Here is a 23,387-nt window from a genome sequence, read left to right as displayed (position 1 = left end):
TGGCTCAGTCAGTTAAGCATCTGACTTTTGGTTCAGTTCAAGAGTCATGATCCCAGGATCCTGGGATTGAACCCCAAAGTCAGGCTCTCTGCAGGGAGTCTGCTTCTCCCTCTCCCTCTGACCCCACCCCCTTGCTCTCACGCTCTCAAATAAATCAATCTAAGAAAAAATAAATATTTAAAGAAGCCTTTTAATAATCAAACTAACCAGGCATTTAACTAGATTTTTGGAACAGAGAGTTCCTTCTATCACATGGAATTAGTAATAAATTGTCTATAATAAAGATGGAAAATTAACAGTTCCAAGAACTTAAAGGCAAACTGCTTGTCACCTATTTAAGAAGTTGAATTAATGAGTAACCACCTCTGTACTTCATGCTAAAATCATTCAGAACAATTCTAGAGAAAGCTAGTAGCTACCCCAATACTCAGACCTGGCTCAAAGGTTCTATCCAAGAAGGTTGGTTCAATAAATGGGATTTTACTTATAAAATGAATATAGGCAGCCATTAACAAGAATGAGTTTTGGGGCACCTGGAGGGCTCAGTCGGTGAAGTGTCTGCCTTTGGCTCAGGTCATGATCCTAGGGTCCTGGGATCGAGTCCCTTGTCAGGCTCCCGGCTCTGTGGGGAGCCTGCTTCTCCTTCTCCTTCTCCCTCTGCCCCTTCCCCTGCTTATGCACTCTGTCAAAGAAATAAGTAAAATATATTTTTTTAAAAAATGTCATTCCGGGAGGCAGGGAGGTATGGTGGAGGCACCTGGTGTGAGCAGGATCCACATGATTCGACCCCAGGGCCTCCTCGCTGTGAGACGTGGAGAAGTATCATCACCTTCCAGAACCGAGGACTGGAAAGCCTCTGGAGGAAGGCTGCGAGGCTGAGGTGGCAGGACCGGTGTGAGGCCTAGCAGCGTACAGCCCTTAGGCCCCCACACCTGCCTTCCTGGGCTCAGGTCGGTGTCACTGGCCTTGGGGTGACCAGCCGTCCTCGGGTGGCAAGGTCTGAGTGTTTGCCCAGGACTAGGGAGTTTTGGTGCTTAAAGCAAACCAGGACAGCTGGCACCCAGACATTCAGAGCAATGCTAAAGGGCAAAGAGAAACCTCTAAGGTATACAAGAGCAATTTCTGAGGCTCCCAGGGGTGGGGTGCAGAGGCAGAGTGGAGGGAGGACCAAAGCTACTCCTCCCTTACCCCTCTGGCTTCCTAGCTCACCTTCATGGTCAGCGATCCCACCACACCCTCACGGTCACTGAATGCCACCCCCACCTGCCATCGCTTGCTCTGAGGCAGGGCACTGGCTCATGGGCGCTGGCCTGGGGAAGAGTATGATTATGCCCATTTAAAAAAAAAAACTTTTATTTATTCATGAAACACACAGAGAAGGCAGAGACACAGGCAGAGGGAGAAGCAGGCTCCTTGCAGGGACCCGATCCCAAGACCTCGGGACCACGCCTGAGCCCAAGGCAGACGCTCCACTGCTGAGCCACCCAGGCATCCCTGTTATGCCCATTTTACAGAGGAGCAATGGCAAGTTCCCTGAGGTTAGGGATGTTTGCAACATCAAAGTGGCTGAGCCAAGAATGAAGTCCTGGTTCCTCTCCATTGTCTGGGTGATGAGCCAGGAAGCCTGCAGGAGCTGGGGAGGGGCGGGAAAAGATACTCATGGAAACGGAGGCTTGAAGAATATAATTTTAAAAGCGTGGAAAAGAGAGGAAGAGCAATCCGGGCTGGGAGAAGGGTGAGCCCACCCCGTGAGGCACGAGGGATCCCCAGCTCTCCCCAGCTGAGTAAGAAGCCAGGTTATAGGCTGAGGAACCTGTGACAGGCCAGAGGTTCTGTGAGGGAGCGAGCCCTCGGGCAGGGAGTGATGGAACGAGTTAGGGACAGACGGGGCTAGGCAGGGAAAGGCCCAAGGCCAGGCTCCCAGCAATCTATGGGCTCCCAGAAACCCCAAGGACACCAAAAGGCCCCAGAGTCACGCTCCTACTAATCCCAAGAAAACGGAGTTAAGACGGTAAAAACAAAAAATAAACCTGGCTCCAAAATGTTAGGGAGTGTCCCTCTTTTAATGGCTACTAAGTAATCACAGAAATCCCAGCTGTAGGAATGTGGGGAGGAGACGTAACCGGAGAGAAGGCAACACCTGGTTAGCGCTCGGGATATTTACAAAAACACATCTTGTTTGTTATTAGGATAGTTACAAGTCCTCCCAGTTTGTTCTGAGTATCCACCCTTTTACTGATAAGAAATTCACCGGGTTCCCTGGTCAGTTGCCTAGAAGGAGGGACCCTGCAGGCCCTCAGGGGCCACCCTGCCCGACCCCTCTCCCTTCTGCGGCTGTAAGCGTCTGTCGCCTTGCCCACTCTCTGTCGTCCTTGCCCACTCTCTGTTGTCCGTGAGATTCATTCTTCGACCCGTGACACAAGAACCAAGCTCTCCCGTAGCAGGAGGATAGCGGCACAGCATGATCGGAACTGGGCTTCCCGAGGGCAATCTGGCCTCAGGTTTATCGTTTACACACATCCCTTGCCCTGCCCCATCACCACGATCACCACGGGCGCCTGTCCCACGCCCCTCCAGGACAGCCCGTGGCCCGAGGCACCGGCCGGCAGCCCCGGGGCAGGGCCGGGCAGCAGGAGGAGCACGCGCCTGGGAGGCCTGCCTGCCCGGAACTCCCTCCCATCACGCAGCTCAGAAACCCGGGAGCCCAGCACAGTGCCTGACACTTTGTGGGTGCTCACGATACACTGGTATAATGAACGAGTAGACACGCATGGCCTGCTTGTCCAACTGCTGCCCCTTTGCGGGGCTGGGGGAGAGGGTGGAATCAGAAACGGGGGGATCTGTGTTGAGCTGACAGAGATGCTGGTGAGACCCCTTTTCCCAGCCCCAAATCTGCTGAGGGTAAAAAAAAAAAAAAACCCACTCAAAGGAGAAATGGTAGTTTTAAGCTGCAACTAAAACATCCACACCTCTCTCTCAACTTCTGTCATTCTTCAAACAAGCAAGCCTGGAATTTTGGAAACAGGTTTCCTTGTGGGAGGTCAGCTGAGCAACTCGAAACATCGGGGCTTTGGGGCTGAGATGCCATGAACAGTGTTGTCGACAGACATCTGTGCACAGTTTACAGGTTCTCCATCCCTCCTGTTAGCTTAGGAGTAAATTCCCCCTCTCGGTGCCTGCTTACTCGGTGACCAACACTCAGCTCGTCTGCCCCCCACCCCACCCTGGCACCATGCTGCTCCCTGGTGATCTTGCTGCATGATGGCCATGGGGAGTCACCCAGATGTCAGCCAAACCCAAACAACATGGATAGATGCAGACTTAGGCGGAGGCTGGCAGGCTGCTCCCTGTCATCAGTTTCCTGTAGTGGCACTTCAACCACAGGAGGATACACAGATCACTCCAGAATAGCGACAGCCACCATTTCAGTGGTAGCCAACCACCTGTTGGGTACTAGCTGTCATATGCAGTTATCACAGCCCAGTGAAACCCAGGCTGGGAAAGCTGAACGCCTGAGCCACTATCAGCTGGGAAAGATGAAGAAGTTTGATAACGTCATGTCATCAGAAGTATGCAGAAGTCACACTCCCACATTACCGTGCGGTTGTAAATGGGTGTAACTTTCTTGGAGGGCACTACGGTAGAATCTATAATAATTATTAGCACATATGCACCTTGGTCCAGAAATGCCACTTTTATGAACTGATCCTACAAGTGATAAGGGCACACAGAGGTAGGTTTTGTCATGGATGCACAGTGTGGACCATAGCAGCAGCAAAGGACTGGAGACATCCTATGTGCTCACTGGTAAGGGACCAGTAAAGGAAAACAGGCTCTTCCACTACTCTCGATACTTCTGACACCAACCACCTGGTGCACACCCCACTCTGGAGAGTGCCCCCACCTCGGACACCGACCACAAGTCCATGCCTCCTGTACTTCTGACCACCTGGCCATAAATCAGCTGTTTCCACCACCCCCTCCTCAGTTTCAATAATTTGCTAGAATGGCTCACAGAATTTAGGGAAGCACTTGACTCACTACTACCCGTTTATGATAAAGGATACAAGTCAAGAACAGGACATGGAAGAGATGCACAGGCAGGTATATGGGACTGGGTGTGGAGCCCCCATGCTCTCTCTGGGTGACCCCCACCCTCCTAGCACCTTGATGTGTTCACCAACCCGGAAGCTCTCCAAACTTCCTCAGTTAGGGTTTGGGGGGAGGTTCCTTACTTGGGAAGAATTGATGACATCATTGGCCGTTGGTGATGGACTCAATCCCTAGCCTCTCTCCTCTCCCCAGAGGCTGAGGGTGGGGAGGGAGGTTAGGGCTGAAAGTTCCAACGCCCTAATCCCACCTTTATTTCCTCCCTCAGCCAGCCTTCCTTTTCCAAGAGTCACCTCATTAGCAGACTTAGCACTCTGGAGATTCCAAAGGTCTTAGGAAGTTATGCATTAGGAACCAGGGGATAAGACCACATGTTCTAACAGGAGATGCTCCTCACATTCTTGTCACCCAGGAAATGACTAGGACTTCAGGAGCTCTGTGTCAGGAGCCAGGCAGAAGGGACCAAATACAGATTTCTCACTGTGTCGCAACTGGCTAAACAAATTATCAATATTCACATTCTCATACTACAGACATTTAAAAAATGAGATACATCTATATGCACAGATATTAGGTTATCTCAAAAGTAACATGAAATGAAATCGCACAAGGAAGAACAGTATGTAAGGAATACTTGCATTTAAGTAACTCTATGTGCATAGACGCCAGCTCATCCGTATATAGCACAGAAAATCTCCTGGAGGATACTGCAAAAGCCAGGGCTGTGGGGATCTCTGGAGAAGGAATGGACGTCTGCATGGAAGAAAGCTTTACATTTCACTTTCTACCCTTTTGAACAGTTGGGACTATCTTAGCAAGTTTGTGAATTGCTATAAATAAATAAATAAATAAATAAATGGTCCTAAAAATAAATAAGATGCATGCCAACGTTGGGTCTGAGCAACAGATTTTTTTGCATTTGAAAATGCACGTGTGTGCAATTAACAAAGTGCTTCACAAGCACTGTCTCCACCGGGGAGGCTGGGGAGGCCGGGGAGGCCGGCAGGAGACCTGAGTTAAAGAACTGTGCTTTGGGGGATCCCTGGGTGGCTCAGGGTTTAGCACCTGCCTTTGGCCCAGGGCGAGATCCTATAGTCCCGGGATCGAGTCCCACGTCGGGCTCCCTGCATGGAACCTGCTTCTTCCTCTGTCTCTCATGAATAACTAAATAAAAATATTCAAAAAAAGAAATGGCTTATCTTTAAAAAAAAAAAAAAAAACTATGCTTTTTGCTTCACTTGCTTATTTGATCTTTACTTTAGGGCAAGGACACAGAGGCCCCGAGGAAGAATGCCGAGCCCAAGGTCTCACCAAGTAGAAAATGAGAGCTCTGGCTAGAACCCAATGTGTTTTCAGTGCCCCCACAACTGCCTCTAATAAAATAAAACACTGAGTATAGAGGTGGAGTGGAGTATTATACCTCTTATGTTTCCCAAAATAGCACAAGGCTCAGTGTTGGTAGAGACTTAGGAGACCCATGTCATTAGAAGCAACAGTCCCCTTACCTGGCCTTGCCAGAATGGGAGCTGCTAGCCACATGCGACTTTTTTTTTAAAGATTTTGAGAGGGCAGCCCAGGTGGTGCAGCGGTTTAGCGCCGCCTTCAGCCCAGGGTGTGATCCTGGAGACCCAGGATTGAGTCCCATGTCGGGCTCCTTGCATGGAGCCTCCTTCTCCCACTGCCTGTGTCTCTCATGAATATATAAATAAAATCTTAAAAAAAAAAAAAAGATTTAGAGAGAGTGAGATGATGCATGCTTGTGAGCCAGAGAACTCAGCAGAGGGAGAGGGATAAGCAGGCCCCCCACCGAGCAGGGAGCCTGAGTCCAGTCCCAGCTCCATCCCAGGACCCTGGGATCATGACCTGAGCTGAGCCACCCAGGTGCCTCTAGCCACATGCTACTGAGCACTTGAAATTAGCTAGTCTGAATGGAGATGTGCTTTAAGTGTAAACTACACACTGGATTTTGAAGACAGTACTCAGTATGTTAAACGGAATGTAAAAAGGTCTCAGTAATTTTTTTACATTGATTACATGTTGAAATAGTATCTTGAGTATATTGGGTTAAAAATATAGTATTAGATTACACCTGTTTCTTTTTACTTGTTTAACGTGGCCACCAGAAAATTCAAAATTACATATGTGGCTTGCATTATATTTCTCTGGGACAGCACTGGTTTAAGAGAATCACTTCTTGGGACACCTGGGTGGCTCAGCGATGAAGCTCAGGGTGTGGTCCTGGGATCGAGTCCCACATCGGGCACCCCGCAGGGAGCCTGCTTCTCCCTCTGTCTGTGTCTCTGCCTCTCTGTGTCTCTCATGAATAAATAAAAATTTTAAAAAGTCACTCCTCCACTGCCTTGCAAAATAAAATTCTGTTCTCTTGAAGTTGCTCCACGCTCTCCTCAACAGCATGAGAAGTCCCTCGTCGTTTTTTTTTTGTTTTTTTTTTTTTAGATTTGAGAGAGTGCAAGAGAGATCACAGAGGGAGAGGAAGAAGGAGAAGCAGACTCCTTGCTGACCAAGGCGGAGCTCGATCCCAGGACCCTGGGATCATGACCTGAGCTGAAGGCAGCCGCCTACCGGATTGAGCCGCCCAGGCGCCCCTCCCCTACTCTAGTCTTTCTTCTTCGTTCCTCAAGCACATTGGCAACTCTATCATGGGGTCATCGTTGTAAGTACCTCCAGCAGCCCCCACCCCCTGGACAACCCATCCAGCATGTTTGCCTACCAGAACGTTCTCCCTCGGCCTCCAGTGGAGCAGCCTTCTCTCCTTGGTGTTTGCTGATCCACGGCTCCCGCTGGCCTCCTCAGTCTTTCCCCTCCGCCTCCCTCCACTCTTCCCTACCCCGAGTCCTCACTTCCCTCCGAGCCAGCCTGGCTCCCGCGGCCTGGCGTGTTCCACACACTCTTGCCAGCCCCTTAAGCGCCATCGGCCTCTGTGCTTTCGTATCTGCCTAGACAAGGGCCAACGACGCTCTGCTTCCCCTCTGCTCAAATGTGAGCAGTCCACACCGCGGGCAGACGTCCCTCCACAGCAGCAAAGCACACGGTTTCCAGCACGGGTTCATGCACGTGGCCTCCAGGGGGCCTTCCATCCTGTCTCCCCGCTTCTCCCTGTCCACGGGTGCCCTTTTGCACGGTTCCTCCGACCAAGTCCCTCCAAATTCCTCTTCCTGCTCCCGGTGTCCCTCGTGGCTCCTCTGACCTCGGGGTGGGAGCCCCACAGGCCAACAGGAGCTCCGCCTTCCTCAGATGCTGGGAAGGCCCCCCTGCCTGCGGGGGCAGAGGGGTCGGGGGCGGGGGGCAGCTGCGGCCGGGGAAGGCCACCGCACTCGCACTCGCACTCGGTGCCACACCCCGGCTGGCTCGCTCTGAAAGGCCTTGACCTCTGGCCTGCCATTTCCTCATCTGTAATTAGGGACCATCCCCGCTCAGCTGTCAATAATCCAATAATGATAATAATAAACCAACCAAAAATCCATGTGGGGGTGAGAACTTGACAGGAGGAGCAGTTTCCAAGGGTGCAGGAGGACCTCCCTTCCCTGACTTCTTGCCCAAAGGCCCTAAGAACTCAATCCAGTCTCCTTTCACTCAACAAGCACTTAGGGAGGGACGCGAAGGGACTGACATTTGCAGAGCACCAGCTGGGGTCAGTGGCCGTTATTAATTCCGTGCCTAAGGCACTCGCCGCCGTCTTTCTCAGAGTCCCCAAAGAGAAAGCCTCTCGGCTGCCCCCCGGCCACCGCTGACTGGGCCTAGGTGGGAAACTTGGCCTCATCCACCTATTCCCACCATGGCTGAGAATCCTGATTGAATCCTGACATCCTCAACTGACCATCAGATCATCTGGGGAAGCTTTTAAAAATCCTAGCCTGGGCTAATGAATTCAGAATCTTTAGGGGGGGTGGGGTGGGGGTGGGGGTAGGAGTGGGGGGGGACCCAGGCCTCTGTGGATTTTATAAAAAAGATTTTATTTATTCATTCATGAGAGATACACACAGAAAGAGGCAGAGGGAGAAGCAGGCTCCTCGCCTGATGTGGGACTGGATCCCAGGACCCCAGGATCACGACCTGAGCCAAAGGCAGATGCTCAACCACTGAGCCACCCAGGCATCCCACTTCTATGGATTTTTAAAAATCCCTGGGATGCAGCCAAGCTCGGTGACTCCTGAGTGAATCTGCAGTAAGGAGTTAACAGCTGAAACTCCTAACCCTTCAAAGGGACACTTACTAAAGCCTAAAGCCAAAGCAGTGAAGGGCTGACAGGTGAGACAGGAAAGTCTGCGACAGCCCTTTCGGTGAGCTATTTGGGGGAAATGAATTTTTTCTGGCATCTTCAAACTGTATTATTTCTAGCGATGCTCTGGGCTTAGGGAGCAGTTCCACTTGCTCTTCTTCCCCAGTGCAATAATCATTTTCAGCATCAGAATCACTGCAGGGCCTGTTCAAATACAGTTGCTGGGCCCCCTCCGGTTCCTCATTCAGTAGGTAAGGGGTGAGGCCACGGAGTTGGCATTTCTAACATGTGGCTAGGTAATGCTGCTGCTGGTCCTAGGACCCCACGGTTAAAGCTTTGACAGTTATGATTCTGCAAGCTCGGCCAGCCCGGGTGGCTCAGCGGTTTAGCGCTGCCTTCAGCCAAGGGCGTGATCCTGGAGACCCGGGATCGAGTCCCACGTCGGGCTCCCTGCATGGAGCCTGCTTCTCCCTCTGCCTCTCTCTCTCTCCTGTGTATTCTCATGAGTAAATAAATAAAATCTTAAAAAAAAAAAAGATTCTGCAAGCTTTTGGGGCCCGGGGGGTACTAAGGACGCTGCTAGCATTCCTGCAGGCCAGTCCTTCCTCTTCTCCAACAACGCCAACACCACTTATACGACGCAGGGGACCTGCCTCTGCTGCAGAACTTGTAGTCTTGGAGAAAGGACGATGTGGGAGACCGGATCATGGCCAGAATGACATCTAGTGGGTAAAGACTGAGAGGACACAGGTTCTGGTAAACAGAATTGAGGCTGTGAGGGTATAATGGACACATTCTTGGACTCTCGAGTCAAAATTTAGGTTGGCCAGTAATCTGAGGTAAATTCCTTAGTTTCTGTCATTCTCAGTTATAGTACTTATGAAATAAACATACTATGATAGTGCTGTGCTCAGTTCCTGCAGCAGAATGAAGTGAGACAGTACATGTAAGGAGCTTGGCACCGTTTCTAATGCTTGGTGATCACTCAATAAATACTAGCTATTATTATTATTTTTTAAAGATTTTATTTATTTATTCATGAGAGACACACATAGAGAGACAGAGGCAGAGACACAGGCAGAGGGAAAAGCAGGCTCCATGTAGGGAGCCCCATGAGGGACTCGATCCCGGGACTCTAGGACTGCGCCCCAGGCCGAAGGCAGGCACTAAACCACTGAGCCACCCAGGGATCCCCGATACTAGCTATTATTAGTGAAAATTCCTAGAAGATCCACTGAGCTGCTCACTGAGGTAGTGAGCTCCCCATCACCAGGGCTGTGTAAGCAGAAGCTGGAGTTGGGCCAGGGATTGAAGCAGTCTATTTGAGACTAGAGGCTGGAGTGTTGGTGGAGGAGCCTGGTCCTTCCCAAATCACATAGCAGGTATAGACCGGAATGAGCATCTGTAAATCTGTGATTTCCTTGCGAAAGTATGTGAAGAGACTGGATGAACTGAAACTCCTCCTTGTGGAATTCCTTCTGGAATCTTTCTACCATCCTTGCTGGAAAGCTGAGCTCTTCTGAATGGCCATGGGCTGCATTTCTACTCAGATGCCAGGGAAGCCAGGCACAGTGGAGGCGGCTGGCTGGTCCTGCATAGGCTGGGGGTGGGGCACCGCCGGGGCTGCCGTCTGCACAGCGGGGCTGCACGGCTTACGGCTGGGCCTGGGCCAGCGCCCAGCCTGGGAAACTGGGAAGTACGGTTCTCGGGTTCCTCTGCAGTAAATGTGTGTGGAATAGGAGGACTGAGGAAGAAATGAGGTGAGGTGACATCCCAATAGTTCCTTGGGACGAGTTTATAGGGCGCCTGAAGGCTCCAGGAAGAGGGGCATAGAGCAATCAAAGGATTCAGGCACACTCATGACTGGATACCACGGCCAGGGCACGAAGCTGCTCCTTCAGAGAGACTAAGGGCCAATTCAAAAAAAAAAGGGGCCAATTCTTCATCCTGCAGATTTTAGTTTAAACATCACTTCTTCCAGGAAGCCTTCCCTAATCGCTCAACACCAGGCTGGAGGTCCCAGCTCTGTGTTCCCAGGGCTCCTTGTTCCTTGTCACCCACTTACCCCAGTTCCTTGTATTTCCTCTCTGTTAGTGGCTCATCCTCCTAGATCAGCTCTCAGCTCTGACCCCAGGGGCGGATCCATGGTCACTGCTGAACCCTCTGAACCTCAGTTTCTTTACCTGTATAATGGGGACTAATAGCACCTGGGTGACGGTGAATGGAAAGCAGCCGTTGCAGTACCAGGCACAAAGCACGGGCTCCATAAACAGCCACACACACTGTTGTCCTGTAACTGTTATTAACAATTAGAAAACTCAGGAGAGGCTGGCTTTTCTCCTCTTCAGCTCCCGGCCTGCCTTGCGTTCATTCTAGAGGAGCGACTGCCCATCTCCCTGCTGGAAGCGGCCGGCAAGGGCACGGCCCGAGCTCAGGTCTGCATCGCCGGCGCCCAGCAGCGTGTATGATATGACAAGTATCAGGCTGCGGCTCTCAAACCTGACAGAAAAGAATAAGCTCTGGTTCAGGAACCCCTGAAACCCCATCCCAAAGTACACAGAAGGCGTGGTTGATGGTAACAGGAAAGAGCAGGCCTGCTGTTTTGCTTCTGGGCATTGGCTTCCAAAAGGAATGTGATCCACTCCCCTGGTGAGCCTGGGGCAGGGATATTATATGAGTAGAGAAAGGAGCCTCAGAGGAGGTTCTCGAGTCACTGCTTGGTGCCAAGGGACCCACATCTCCCTCCTGATTCTGTGGCATTAGTGTAAGGGTCTATCAGAAGAACGATTCCAGCACCTTCCACTAAGATCCAAAGCCTTCCCAAGCTCTATCCCTTTACGTGCTACAGAACTTTTAAGATTACATGGAAGAAATTGGCAAGTGTTGGAAAAGCTGGTTTAACTAAAGAATGGTCACCCTGCCACTGGCACAAAGGGAAAAAAGATGGCAGTGCTGTGTCTGTGTTTATTATTTCCTGTTACTCAGAACTTTCTCCCTCCTGGCTCACCTGGCTACCTCCTATTTGGCCTTCCAGGCTTGCTCTTCAAGAAGCCTCTTTCCAACTCCAACCAAGCTAAGTAAATCCCTTTCTTTGCCCCAGGGCACCTAACAGCAAATCATCAGGTTAGGATCTGACGTCCCCCTGGGCCATGGCATCCCCTATTGCTGAGTATCCTTAGTTCCTGGCACAGTGCCTCTCACATAGTAGGTACTCAGGAACTATTATTGAGCAAACCGAACTCCCAAGCCAAGCAGCCTTATCTCCTGACCCAAGCCTGGTGGGAAATTATCTATAGGTTTGTCAGGATCAAACCATAAATAAGACATAAATGAGGGGTGCCTGGGTGGCTCTGTCAGTGAAGTGTCTGACTCTTGGTTTCAGCTCGGGTCCTGATCTCAGGGTTGTGAGATTGAGCCCCGCATCAGGCTCCTTGTTCAGTTTGGAGTCTGCTGGAGATTCTCTCTTCCTCTCCCACTCCGTCTCCCCCTCCAGCTCATACTCTTTCTTTAAAAAGTAAATAAATAAATCTTAAAAAAAAAAAAAAAAAAGATGTGAGACTCAGCCATACAATGATGGATGTTCTGAGAACAGAAGGTAGAAGAAACATGCATACTTCCTGACAAGCCGTTTCCATAGAGTAAGACTAATGGAAGGGACCTAGAAACGGCCTTGTCGAGGAGCACCGCCTGGCCACATGTTAGAATCACCCAAGGAACTTAAAATAGAAACAAAGCGGTACTGGGTCCTGCCCTTGGAGATACCCACTTCACTCTCTAGAGTAGGTCTGAATATCTGTAGGGCTCACAAGTCCCCCCAGGTGGCTCTAATGTGTGGCCTTGAGCCAGCCCATCCTCCTTGTCTTGTGCAAGCAAGGGAAGAAGGTGACTTGGATGTGTTATCTTCCTCTGGGACTGGGACCAGTCACCCAGGCTCTTCCCCTTCTCCCTCTGAGGCTTTCTTGGGAAATTTCAGAGCAGTCAGGCCCCTCTGCAGTCAGGATGGCACAGGCCTGAGCTGTCCCTCAGGGTGCATCTTAGCATGGGACCGGCCAATGTGTTTCCTGAACCACACATGAACGATGAACATCCTGTGCTCCCTTCACGGTCTGGTGTGTCATCTCCCCTTTGCCCACAGGGCTGACTGGTGCCTCTCCAGCCCAGCAAACCAGTTCAGGAGAAAATCATTTTCTAACTCTGAACTTGCCAATCTGGCCTCTCTCCTACCCTCATTTCTTCTGGATAACTAAATAGATTACTACCTCCAGGGAAAACATAGGTGCAGGCAAACCAGGGTCCTGAATGCACTGGACCAGGGACTTACAGCGTCAGCAGGATCTCAGAGTGAGGTTTCTGCTAAGATCCTGGTAGAGGATGCTAAGGCAGCAGCTTCCTCTTCTGTTCTTTAGCACGTCCAGACCCTGCCAGGCCCAAAAGCAATAATGCATCTATTTTTTGAATGCGTGCTGTATACCTAGAATTCTCTTCTCCATCTTGTCTTACACACTTACTTCAAGACTCAGCCTCACCTCCTCCATGAAGCCTTTCCTACTCCCCAGATAAGCTGCCTCCTGGTGACTGCCAGAAGTAACACATGTCCTCTCAGGAAAGGCTTCACTTTAGTCCAGGCCAACAGAGATTATAGAAAAGCTACTGATTTGCTATTGATGCATTCTGACCTTAGAAAATTTTAAAAATATTTTTAAAAAGTACCACAGCAGACAGGATAATGAAAAGTAACCTTTAAGCTGAGCAGCAAAAAGGGAAAAAAATCATAAAAAATGAGAATAAGTTAAGGGAACTCTGAGAAATCATCATATGTAATAACATTTGCATTATAGAGATCCCAGAAGGAGAAGAGAGAGAGAAAAGGGGAGAAGACTTATTTGAAGAATTAACAGTTATCTGGGGAAGGAAACTGACATCCTGATCTAGGAAGCAAAGAGAACCCCTAACAAGATTAACCCTAGGAGGTTCACACTAAGACACATAATTAAAATAACAAAACGTAGGGGCTCGTGGGTGGCTTAGTCAGTTGGGCATCCAACTCTTGGTTTCAGTTCAGGTCAGGGTCTCAGGGATGTGGGGCCAAGTCCCCTGTAGGGCTCTGCACTCTGTGGAGCCTGCTCGGGATTCTTTCCCTCTTCATCTCCATCTCCCTCTGCCCCTCCACTCTCTCTCTCTCTCAAATAAAGAAAAAAAAATCTTAAAAAAAATAAAATAACAAAAAAATCATTGAACTTTAAATTTTAAAAACAGCAAGAAAAAAGAAAACAATTACATATAAGAGGAACTCCACATGGCTATCCACTGATTTCTCAGCAGAAATTTTGCAAGTCAGAAGGAGTGGCCTGGTATGCTCAAAGTGCTAAAAGGGAAAAACCTACAACCAAAAATGCCTTACCTGGCAAGGTAATCATTCAGAATAGAAGGAGAGAATTTCCCAGACAAACAAAAGTTAAAAGAGTTCATCACCATGAAACCAGCCTCACAAGAAATGTTAAAGGGAATTCTTTGAGTGGAAAGAAAAGGCCATAACTAGAAATTTAAAGAATTATAAAAGGGAAAAAATGTCATGAGTAAAAGCCAACACCTAGTTAAATAGCAGGTTGACCAGTTACAAAGTTGATATGGAGATTAAAATACAAAAATAGTAAAATCAGTTATAGCTACAAAAGGGATATGCAAAATAAGAACATGTAAAATAGAGGCAGCCCGGGTGGCTCAGCGGCTTAGCGCCGCCTTCAGGCCCGGGCATGATCCTGGAGACCTGGGATGGAGTTCCACATGGGGCTCCCTGCATGGAGCCTGCTTCTCCCTCTGCCTGTGTCTCTGCCTCTCTCTCTGTGTCTTTCATGAATAAATAAATAAAATATTTTTTAAAATACTGTTAAAGAAAAAGAACATGTAAAATATGACAACATATACATAAAATGTGGAGGGGGAATAAAATTTCATGCTTTTAGAATGTGTTCAAACTTAAGCAACTGTTAACCTAATATAGACTTCTTTACACATAAGATGTTATAGATGAACTCAATGTTAGCCACAAATCAAAAACCTGTAATAGGTGCACAAAAAGCAAAGAGAAAGGAATCCAAACATAACACTAGAGACAACTAATCGAAACCACAAAGTAAGAGAGCAAGAGAAGAAAGAAACAGAAGAACTACATAACTACCAGGAAAAAAATGAACAAAATGGCAATAAGTACACACCCATCAGTAATTACTTTACATTGGGGATCCCTGGGTGGCTCAGCGGTTAAGCTGAGGCCCAGGGCGTGATTCTGGAGTCCCGGGATCAAATCCCACATCGGCTCCCTGCTTGGAGCCTGCTTCTCCCTCTGCCTGTGTCTCTGCCTCTCTCTGTGCGTGTGTCTCTCATGAATAAATAAAATCTTAAAAAAAAAAGTAATTACTTTACATGTAAATGAACTAAAGGCTCCAATCAAAGGACATAAGGTTACTGAATGGATTAAAAAAAAAAAAGACCCATTTATGCTGCTTACAAGAAACTCATTTCAGATCTAAAGACACATACAGACTGAAGTGAAAGGCTTGAAAAACATACCATGCAGGGGCCACCTGGGTAGCTCAGCTGGTTGAGCAGCTGACTCTTAATTTTGGCTCAGGTCAGGGTGTCAGCGTTGTGGGATCAGCCCTGCATCAAGACTCTGCACTGAGAATGGAGCCTGTTTGGGATTTTCTCCCTCTCTCTCTCTTCACCACCCACCCACTGGCTCTCTCTCTCTCTCTCTCTCTCTCTCAAAACCAAACCAAACAAAACCAAAAGCATATACCATGCAAATGGGAGGAGAAAAAAAAGCCAGGGTAGCAGTATTTCTATCAGACATAAGAGGCTTTAAAATGAAGACTGTAGCAAGAGAAAAAAAGACACTACATTATGACAGAGGAATCAGTCCAACAAGAGGATATAACAATTGCAAATATCTATGCACCCAACACAGAGTTCTTTTTTTTTTTTTAAGATTTATTTATTTATTCATAGAGACACACACACACAGAGAGAGAGAGAGAGAGAGAGAGAGAGGCAGAGACACAGGCAGAGGGAGAAGCAGGCTCCACACAGGGAGCCCGACTCAGGACTTGATCCCGGGTCCCCAGAACCACACCCCGGGCTGCAGGCGGTGCTAAACTGCTGCACCACCAGGGCTGCCCAACACAGAGTTCTTAAATACATAAAGCAACTATTAACAGAGATAAAGGAAGAAATTAACATAATACAGTAATAGTAGGGAACTTTAACACACTACATACATCAATGGATAGATTATCCAGACAGAAAATCAACAAGGAAATAGTGGCTTTGAACAACACATTAGACCAGACAAACAAATATGTACAGAACATTCCATCCAAAAACAACAGACTGCATATTTTTTCAAGTGAACATGGAACATCCTCCAGAGTAGGTCCCACAGTAGGCCACAAAACAAGTCTCAATAAATTTAAGAGGATTGAAATTATATCAAGCATCTTTTGCACCACAACCATATGAAACTAGGAATCAATTACGAGAAAAAGACTGGAAAAACCACAAACACATGGAGGCTAAACAACATGCTACTAACCAAGTCAATAAAGAAATCAAAGAGGAAATGAAAAAAAATACATGGAGACAAATGAAAACGAAAATACAACAGTCCAAAATCTTTGGGACGTAGCAAAGCAGTTCTAAGAGGGAAGTTTATGGCAATAGGTCTACCTTAATAAACAAGAAAAATCTCAAATAAACAATCTAACTGTACACATAAAGGGGTTGGAAAAGGAGAAAAAAGTCCACAGCCAGTGGAAATAAGGAAAATAATAAAGATTACAGCAGAAATAAACGAAAGAGACTGAAAAAAAAAAAAAACAGAAAAAAAATTAATGAAAGCCAAGAGCTGGTGCTTTGAAAAGATAAAATTGATCAACTTTTATCCGGACTCATCAAGAAAAAAATGGAGAGGACTCTATTAATTAAATCAGAAATGAAGGAGGAGAAATAACAACCAATACCACAGAAATACAAAGAATTACAACAGAATATGATGAAAATGTATATGCTAACAAATTGAACCACCTAGAAGAAATGGATAAATTCCCAGAAACATACACTCTTTCAGAAATGAACCAAGAAGACATGGAAAGGGACACCTGGGTGGCTCGGTGGTTGAGCGTCTGCCTTTGGCTCAGGATGTGGTCCTGGAGTTCCAGGATCGAGTCCCACATCGGGCTACCCTTGAGGAGCCTGCTTCTCCTTCTGCCTACGTCTCTGCCTCTCTCTCTGTATCTCTTATGAATAAATAAACAAAATCTTTAAAAAAGAAAAGAAAAAGGAAGACATGGAAAACCTGAACTGATCAATTACTAGTAATAAAATCTGTTAAAATCAAAAAAACCCCAACAGAAAGTCCAGGACCAGATGGCTTCTCGGGTGAATTCTATGACACATTTAAAGAAGACTTAATACCTATTCTTCTCAAATTATTCCAAAAATAGAAGAGGAAATAAATCTTCCAAATTCATTCTATGAGGCCAGCATTACCCTGATACCAAAACCAAACACACGAGAAGAAAGAAAGAAAGAGAGAAAGAAAGAAAGAAAGAAAGAAAGAAAGAAAGAAAGAAAGAAAGAAAGAAAGAAAGAAAATTATAGGCCAATATCCCTGATGAACATAGATGCAAAAATCCTCAACAAAACAGCAAACAGAATTCCACAAAACCATAAAAAAGTCATTCACCACAATCAAGCGGGATTAATCCAAGGATGCTAAGGTGGTTCAATATCTGCATATCATTCAAGGTGATACATCACATTAACAAGAGGAAGAATAAAAACCATATGATTATCTCAACAGATGCAGAAAAAGCATTAGACAAAGTACAACTTCCGTTCATGGTGAAAACCTCAACAAAGTGCGGTTAGAGGATACATACCTCAACATAATAAAGGCCATACATAAAATCCACAGCTTATAACATACTCAGTGGTGAAAAATGGAAAGTGTTTCCTTTAAGATCAGGAACAAGACAAGGATATCCACTCTCACCACTCTGATTCAACATAGTATTAGAAATCCTAGCTATAGCAAGCAGATGAGACAAAGAATGAAAAGGAGCCATACTAGTAAGAAAGTAAACCTAGGGGCAGGCCCGGTGGCTCAGCGGTTTAGCGCCGTCTGCAGCCCTAGGGTGTGATCCTGGAGACCCAGGATTGAGTCCCATGTTGGGCTCCCTGCATGAAGCCTATTTCTCCCTCTGCCTGTGTCTCTGCCCCCCGCCCCGAAATAAATAAATAAATCTTAAAAAAAAAAAAAAAAAAGAAAGTAAACCTATTTGCAGATGACATGATGCTATATGTAGAAAATCCTAAAGAAATGAATCCGGTAAAGTTGCAGAATACAAAATTAACATACAAAAATCGGTTGTATTTCTATACACTATAATGAAGTAGCAGGAAGAGAAATTATGAAAACAATTCCATTTACAGTAGCACCAACAAGAACAAAGTACATATGAATAAACTTAACCAAGGAGGTGAAAGACCTGTATTCTGAAAACTATACTGATGAAAGAACATTGATGAAAAATAGCATTGATGAAAGAAATTGAGGACAACACAAACAAATGGAAAGATATACTATGGTCATGGATTGGAAGAATTAATAGCATTAAAATGTCCATGTTATCCTAAGCAAACTACAGATTCAATGCAATCCCTATCAAAATGCCAATATCATTTTTCACAGAACTAAAATTTGTATGGAACCACAAAGACCCCAAATAGCCAGCCACTCAGTCCTGAGAAAGAAGTACAAAGCTGAAGGTTATCTCAATCCCGGATTTCAAGATACACTACAAAACTATAATAATAAAAACTGTGTGGTAGGCGCACAGAGACACAGAGATCAAAAGAACAGAACACAAAGACCAGAAATAAACTCATGGTTGTATAGTCAATTAACTTACAACAAACGAGGCAAGAATTTATAATGGGGAAAAGACAGTCTCTTCAATAAATGATGTGGGGAAAACTGAACCCCTTGCTTACATCACACACAAAAATTAACTGAAATGGATTAAAGACCTGTGAAACCTGAATTGATAAAACTCCTAAAAGAAAACAGGCAGTAATCTCTTTGATATTAGCCTTAGCAACATTTTTCTAGATATGTGTCCTCAGGCAAGGGGAACAAAAGCAAAAATAATCAGGACTACACCGAAATACAAAGTATTTGCACAGCAAAGGAAACCATCAAAACAAAAAGGTAACCTATTGAAGATATTTACAAATGATATATCTGATAAGGGGTTAATATCCAAGATACATAAAGAACTTCTACAATTCAACACCAAAAAACCCAAACAACCTGATTTAAAAATGGGAAGAATATCTGACTAGCCATTTTTCCAAAGACATACAGATGGCCAACAGACGCCATCTGTAAGATGCTCAGCATCAGCAAGCATTAGGAAATGCAAATCAAAACCACAATGAGCTATCACTTTGCACAGGTTAGAATAACTACTATCAGAAAGACAAGAAATAACAAGTGTTGGTGAGAATGGAGAAAAGGTAACCCTCATGTACTGCTGGTGGGAATGTAAACTGGTGCAGCCACTGTGGAAAATAGTATGGAGGTTCCCCCCAAAATTAAAAATAGAACTATCATACGATCCAGTAATTCCACTGCTGGATATTTATCCAAAGAAAACAAAGACACTAATTTGAAAAGATACATGTACTCCTTTGTTTACTGCAGCATTATTTACAATAGCAAAGAAGCAACCCAAGTGTTCATTGACTGAGGGATGGATAAAGAAGATGAGGTGTGTGTATACACACACACACACACACACACACACACACACACTGGAGTATTACTAGGCCATAAAAAAGAATGACACCTTGCCATTTCTGACAACATGGGCCAGACCTAGGGGGAATTACGTTAAGTGAAATAAGACATGGATAACACAAATACCATATTACTTCACTTAAATGTGGAGTCTAAAAAACAAAACCAATGAACAAATAAACAAGCAGAAACAGATTCTTATATACAGAGAACTGGTAGTTGCCAGAGGGGAGGTGGGTCAGAGGATGGGTAAACAGGATGCAGAGATAGAAACTTTCAGTTACAAAATAAATACAATATGGAGATGAAAAAGTACAGCATAGGATACACAGTCAATCATTCAAAAAAAATTTTTAGGGCAGCCCGGATGGCTCAGCAATTTAGCACCACCTTCAGTCCAGGGCGTGATCCCGGAGACCCAGGATGGAGTCCCATATCAGGCTCCCTGCATGGAGCCTGCTTCTCCCTCTGCCTGTGTCTCTGCCTCTCTCTCTCTCTCTGAAAAAAAAAATTTTTTTTTAAAGATTTTATTTATTTTTTTAAAGAGAGCACAAATAAGCCAGGGGAGGCACAGAGGGATAGTGAGAGGGAGAGAGAATCTCAAGTAGACTCCACCCTGAGCAGAGAGCTTCACACAGGGCTTGATCTGAGATTATAACCTGAGCCGAAATCAAGAGTAGGTCCCTTAACCAAGTGAACCACCCAGCTGCCCTCCGTCAATCATTTCTTAACAATGTTCTTGGTGACTATACTTATCTTGATGAGCACTGAATAATATATAGAATTATCTAATCAATATGGTGTACACTTTAAGGTAGTATAACATTGTATGCCAATTATGCATAAGTAAATAATAATAAATGTTAAAGAAAAAGTTTTATAGGGAATGAAATATATAGGTGTCCTTAGGTCCTGGTGATAATTAATGGAGAAAGGAGGGTCTCCTGACTATAGCCCCATCCCAGACCAGCATAGACTATATCAGATCTCTCTTGGAGATCAGAAATTAAGAAATCTGGATGATTTTCTGTTTGAAAGCCCTCACCACTCTCTCAATAGCTTCATTTAATCCTCCAATAATTTTTTTGAGCACTACCCCTGTGGAAAGGAAGTGTGTGTGCAAGGCATGCCATGTTGTCCCTATGATGTGCATATCATAGCCATTGTACTTGTCATCCATCCTGTGGAAGGGGGGCTGCTCTCGCCTGAGTGGGGGCTGAACACTGAAAGCTCAAATGTCTAGCAGGACAGGGCTGGCTAAGTACAAAGCAGAATATTTATAGGATGACACAGGTATAACAGCCAAGGGCAATGTGCAAGATCTCTGCTTCTCAATGTGGGTAGAGTTGAAAAGAAAGTGGTGTAAACACTAGGTTTCTGAATAACGAGCATATTGCACCATTTTTTTTTTTTTGCTGAGTACTTTTATATGTATACAAACCCACCATATATATATCTAAAATGACTGTGCAGAGAGAGACCTCAGCTTGTATGTCTCTGTTTCGTCAAGGGCCAGTGAAGAGCTCGATGCTTAATAGGTGCTCAGTAAATGTGAGCCAGACAGATGGCAGCACCAGGTGACCAGTAGGGCCTTGTCTTGGAGTAATGGATCTGGGCCTCTCCAGGGGCTTCAGTGAGATTCCTCCTACACTGACTCTCCCTCCCCCTCCCACCCGTCCCACCCCCAGCAGAGCCCTGACCGCACAGCTCCATTCTAGTGGTGGTTGCTCCTGGCCTATCCACTCCCTCCTCAGACCCAGACTCAGCCTGCTCTCTGTTCCCCTGTTCTCCTGGGGACTGGGCCATGAATGACTCAGCGGGCCAGTTCTCCGTGCCAGGTTCTGAACCTCTGGGGCTCCCAGAACATTAGCATCTGCGGCCTCTCAGGGCTCATTGCTGCAAGCTGGTGCCCTCGTTTGCTCTCTAAGGGCACGACTGTGAACTAGGTTCCCCCACTGTGGCCTGCTTCCTACAGGCCGAGGGTGCCAGCAATGGGAATGAATGAATTATGCACTGTAGCAAATGGTTGGCCCAGAGTGTCAGGAACATCTGCACAGATGTTGTAGAAGAATGGCAGGTGGAAACGTGTCGGAGGGCTGAAAAACAACCGAAAAGCTCACTGCAACGCCAGACACACCGACCTACCCGAAGGACTAACAACCAGTTACTTCTTTCTCAACAGGCCTCCAGAAGTGTATATGATCTATCCCAATCTTTCTAGGTTTCTGAGGTTTGCAGTCTCCAAAGCGGGGCTCTAGCCAGAGCAGTGTAAAGGGTCCAGTGCGAGATTGCCCGGGTCTGGACTGAGTATCTGGTGACTGTACAAGCAAAAACCTCTGCGTGCCTCGGTTTCCTCACTTGTGAAACAGTGAAAAGTGATAGAGTGGCACTTACAGAAATGCCTTGGGGATTCGAAGAGAGAAGTCCTGTAAAGGCTGAGGGATGGTGAATGCATAGGCTCTTAATTGTGCTGGCTTTTACTGCAGGTGCTCCCACCTCCAATGGCCCTGCACCCGTTACTCTAAATCTCAATGGACTAATCTGCAAAATGGGGAGGACAATAATGTTCTGGATGAGATGAGAAGGTTAAACTGGTACAATCTGTGGTTCGTGTCGTGGGAGTTTGCGCAGACTCCTCCAAATAGGGATACTCTGGGGCCAACCCGCCGGGGCCCGCCACTCGGTGCACGGTGCGAGGACACCTCCAGCCTGAGGAGCCCAGGCCCCAGTACCCGACCCGAACCCCCAGAACCCCTTTTCTTCAAGAGACGTGGCCGTGGGTTCATCTGGGTGACGGGGGAAGCCCGCGGAGGTCGAGGGGTCCCCACCGTCGGAGCGGGGCCCGCGTGCCCTTGGGGGTCGGGGACGCCGCGGCCGCAGTCCTCGTTATTCCAGGAAAAAGAAACAGAAAATACTGCAAAGGAGGTTATCTCCCCGCCGGCTTCCGGCTCTGATAACGCCCGGCCGCGCGGGGCCGCAGCGGGCACCTCGGAGCGCCCCGGGGCGCGGGCGGAGAGCCTCGGCTCAGCGGGTGCCCCCGCCGCCGTCGGCGCCCCAGGGAACGCGCCCGCCCCTCGCCCGGGCCCCGAGGTGGGCCAGGGCCTGTGGCTGCCGGCCGCGACGCGGGGACCCGCCCGCAGCTCCGTGCGCCCCAGAGCTCCGCGGCCCCCGCCGCCCCTCCCGCGCCCCGCCGCCGCTCCCTGGCTCCCGGGGCCGCGCCGGCGCTCCGTGCGCCCCGCCGCTCCCGAGCCCCCCGCCCCCTGCGGCCCCCCGAGTCCCGCCGCGCCCCGAGCTCCCCGAGCTCCCCGGGCCCCCTCGAGCTCCCCGGGCCCCCCCGCCGCGCCCCGAGCCCTCCGGGCCCCCCCCGAGCTCCCCGGGCCCCCCGCCGCACCCCGAGCCCCCCGGGCCCCCCGCCGCGCCCCGAGCTCCCCGGGCCCCCTCGAGCTCCCCGGGCCCCCCGCCGCGCCCCGAGCTCCCCGAGCCCCCTCGAGCCTCCCGGGCCCCCCGCCCCGCCCCGAGCCCCCCGGGCCCCCCGCCGCCCCGCGCTTACCTTGCAGAGCCCGCGCCGCCGCCAGGCAGAGGGCGAGGAGCCCCAGGGCCAAGCCGCAGGGCTGCCTAGTCCCGCGCGGCGGAGGCCTCATGGGCGATCCCTGGGCCGCTCGGGCCGGGCACGGGCTCCCAGGCTGCGGCGCCCTCCCGCCTGGCCCTCCTCCCCGCGCAGGTCCCCGCGGCCAACCGCGGAGGAGCCGGCCGGCCTGCGCTGGAGCCGGTTCCCAAGAAGCGGGAAGCAAGGAGGAGAGACCGAGGGAAGGGGAAGCGGCGGGAATGCACTCACTCAGGAGTAAATAATGGCAAATAATGAGCTGTCTGCTTCCGTTCACACCCAGTTTACTAGTATCGATTCCAGATTCGGCTGGTTGCTGGATGGCGGGAGGGAGGGGAAGTACCGGCTGTGGCTGCTGCCCGAGGACCAGTAGAGACCATCTGATGGCTCTGTGGGCGAGGAGAAGGCTTTTTGAAAGTGAAGTGACAAACTGGTGAGAAGGGTGACAAGGGAGTCTCAGGCTGCTCTGGGTGAAGCCATTGGATAGTAGTGATATCCACCCACCATCCATCATCTACCCATCCATCCATCCAGGCCTCTAGCTGCCATTCGCCCATCCATCAGCCTTCCAT

The 23,387-nt window shown here is 48.3% G+C and overlaps 1 protein-coding gene across 1 annotated transcript in view; it reads right to left on the bottom strand.

Annotated features, from left to right (window-relative positions):
- The window catches only part of VSTM5 (V-set and transmembrane domain containing 5), a 31,649-nt gene extending 8,625 nt beyond the window's left edge, over positions 1-23,024 (bottom strand). The window contains exon 1 of the mRNA XM_038568302.1: positions 22,762-23,024. Coding sequence (XP_038424230.1) covers positions 22,762-22,852 — 91 coding nt within the window. The 5' untranslated portion in view covers positions 22,853-23,024. The remainder of the gene's footprint in view (positions 1-22,761) is intronic.
- Positions 23,025-23,387: the final 363 nt, after the last annotated feature.

The sequence above is a fragment of the Canis lupus genome, chromosome 21 (genome assembly GCF_011100685.1).
Source record: "Canis lupus familiaris isolate Mischka breed German Shepherd chromosome 21, alternate assembly UU_Cfam_GSD_1.0, whole genome shotgun sequence".
NCBI lineage: Eukaryota > Metazoa > Chordata > Mammalia > Carnivora > Canidae > Canis > Canis lupus.
This window is presented reverse-complemented; position numbering and strand designations above follow the sequence as displayed.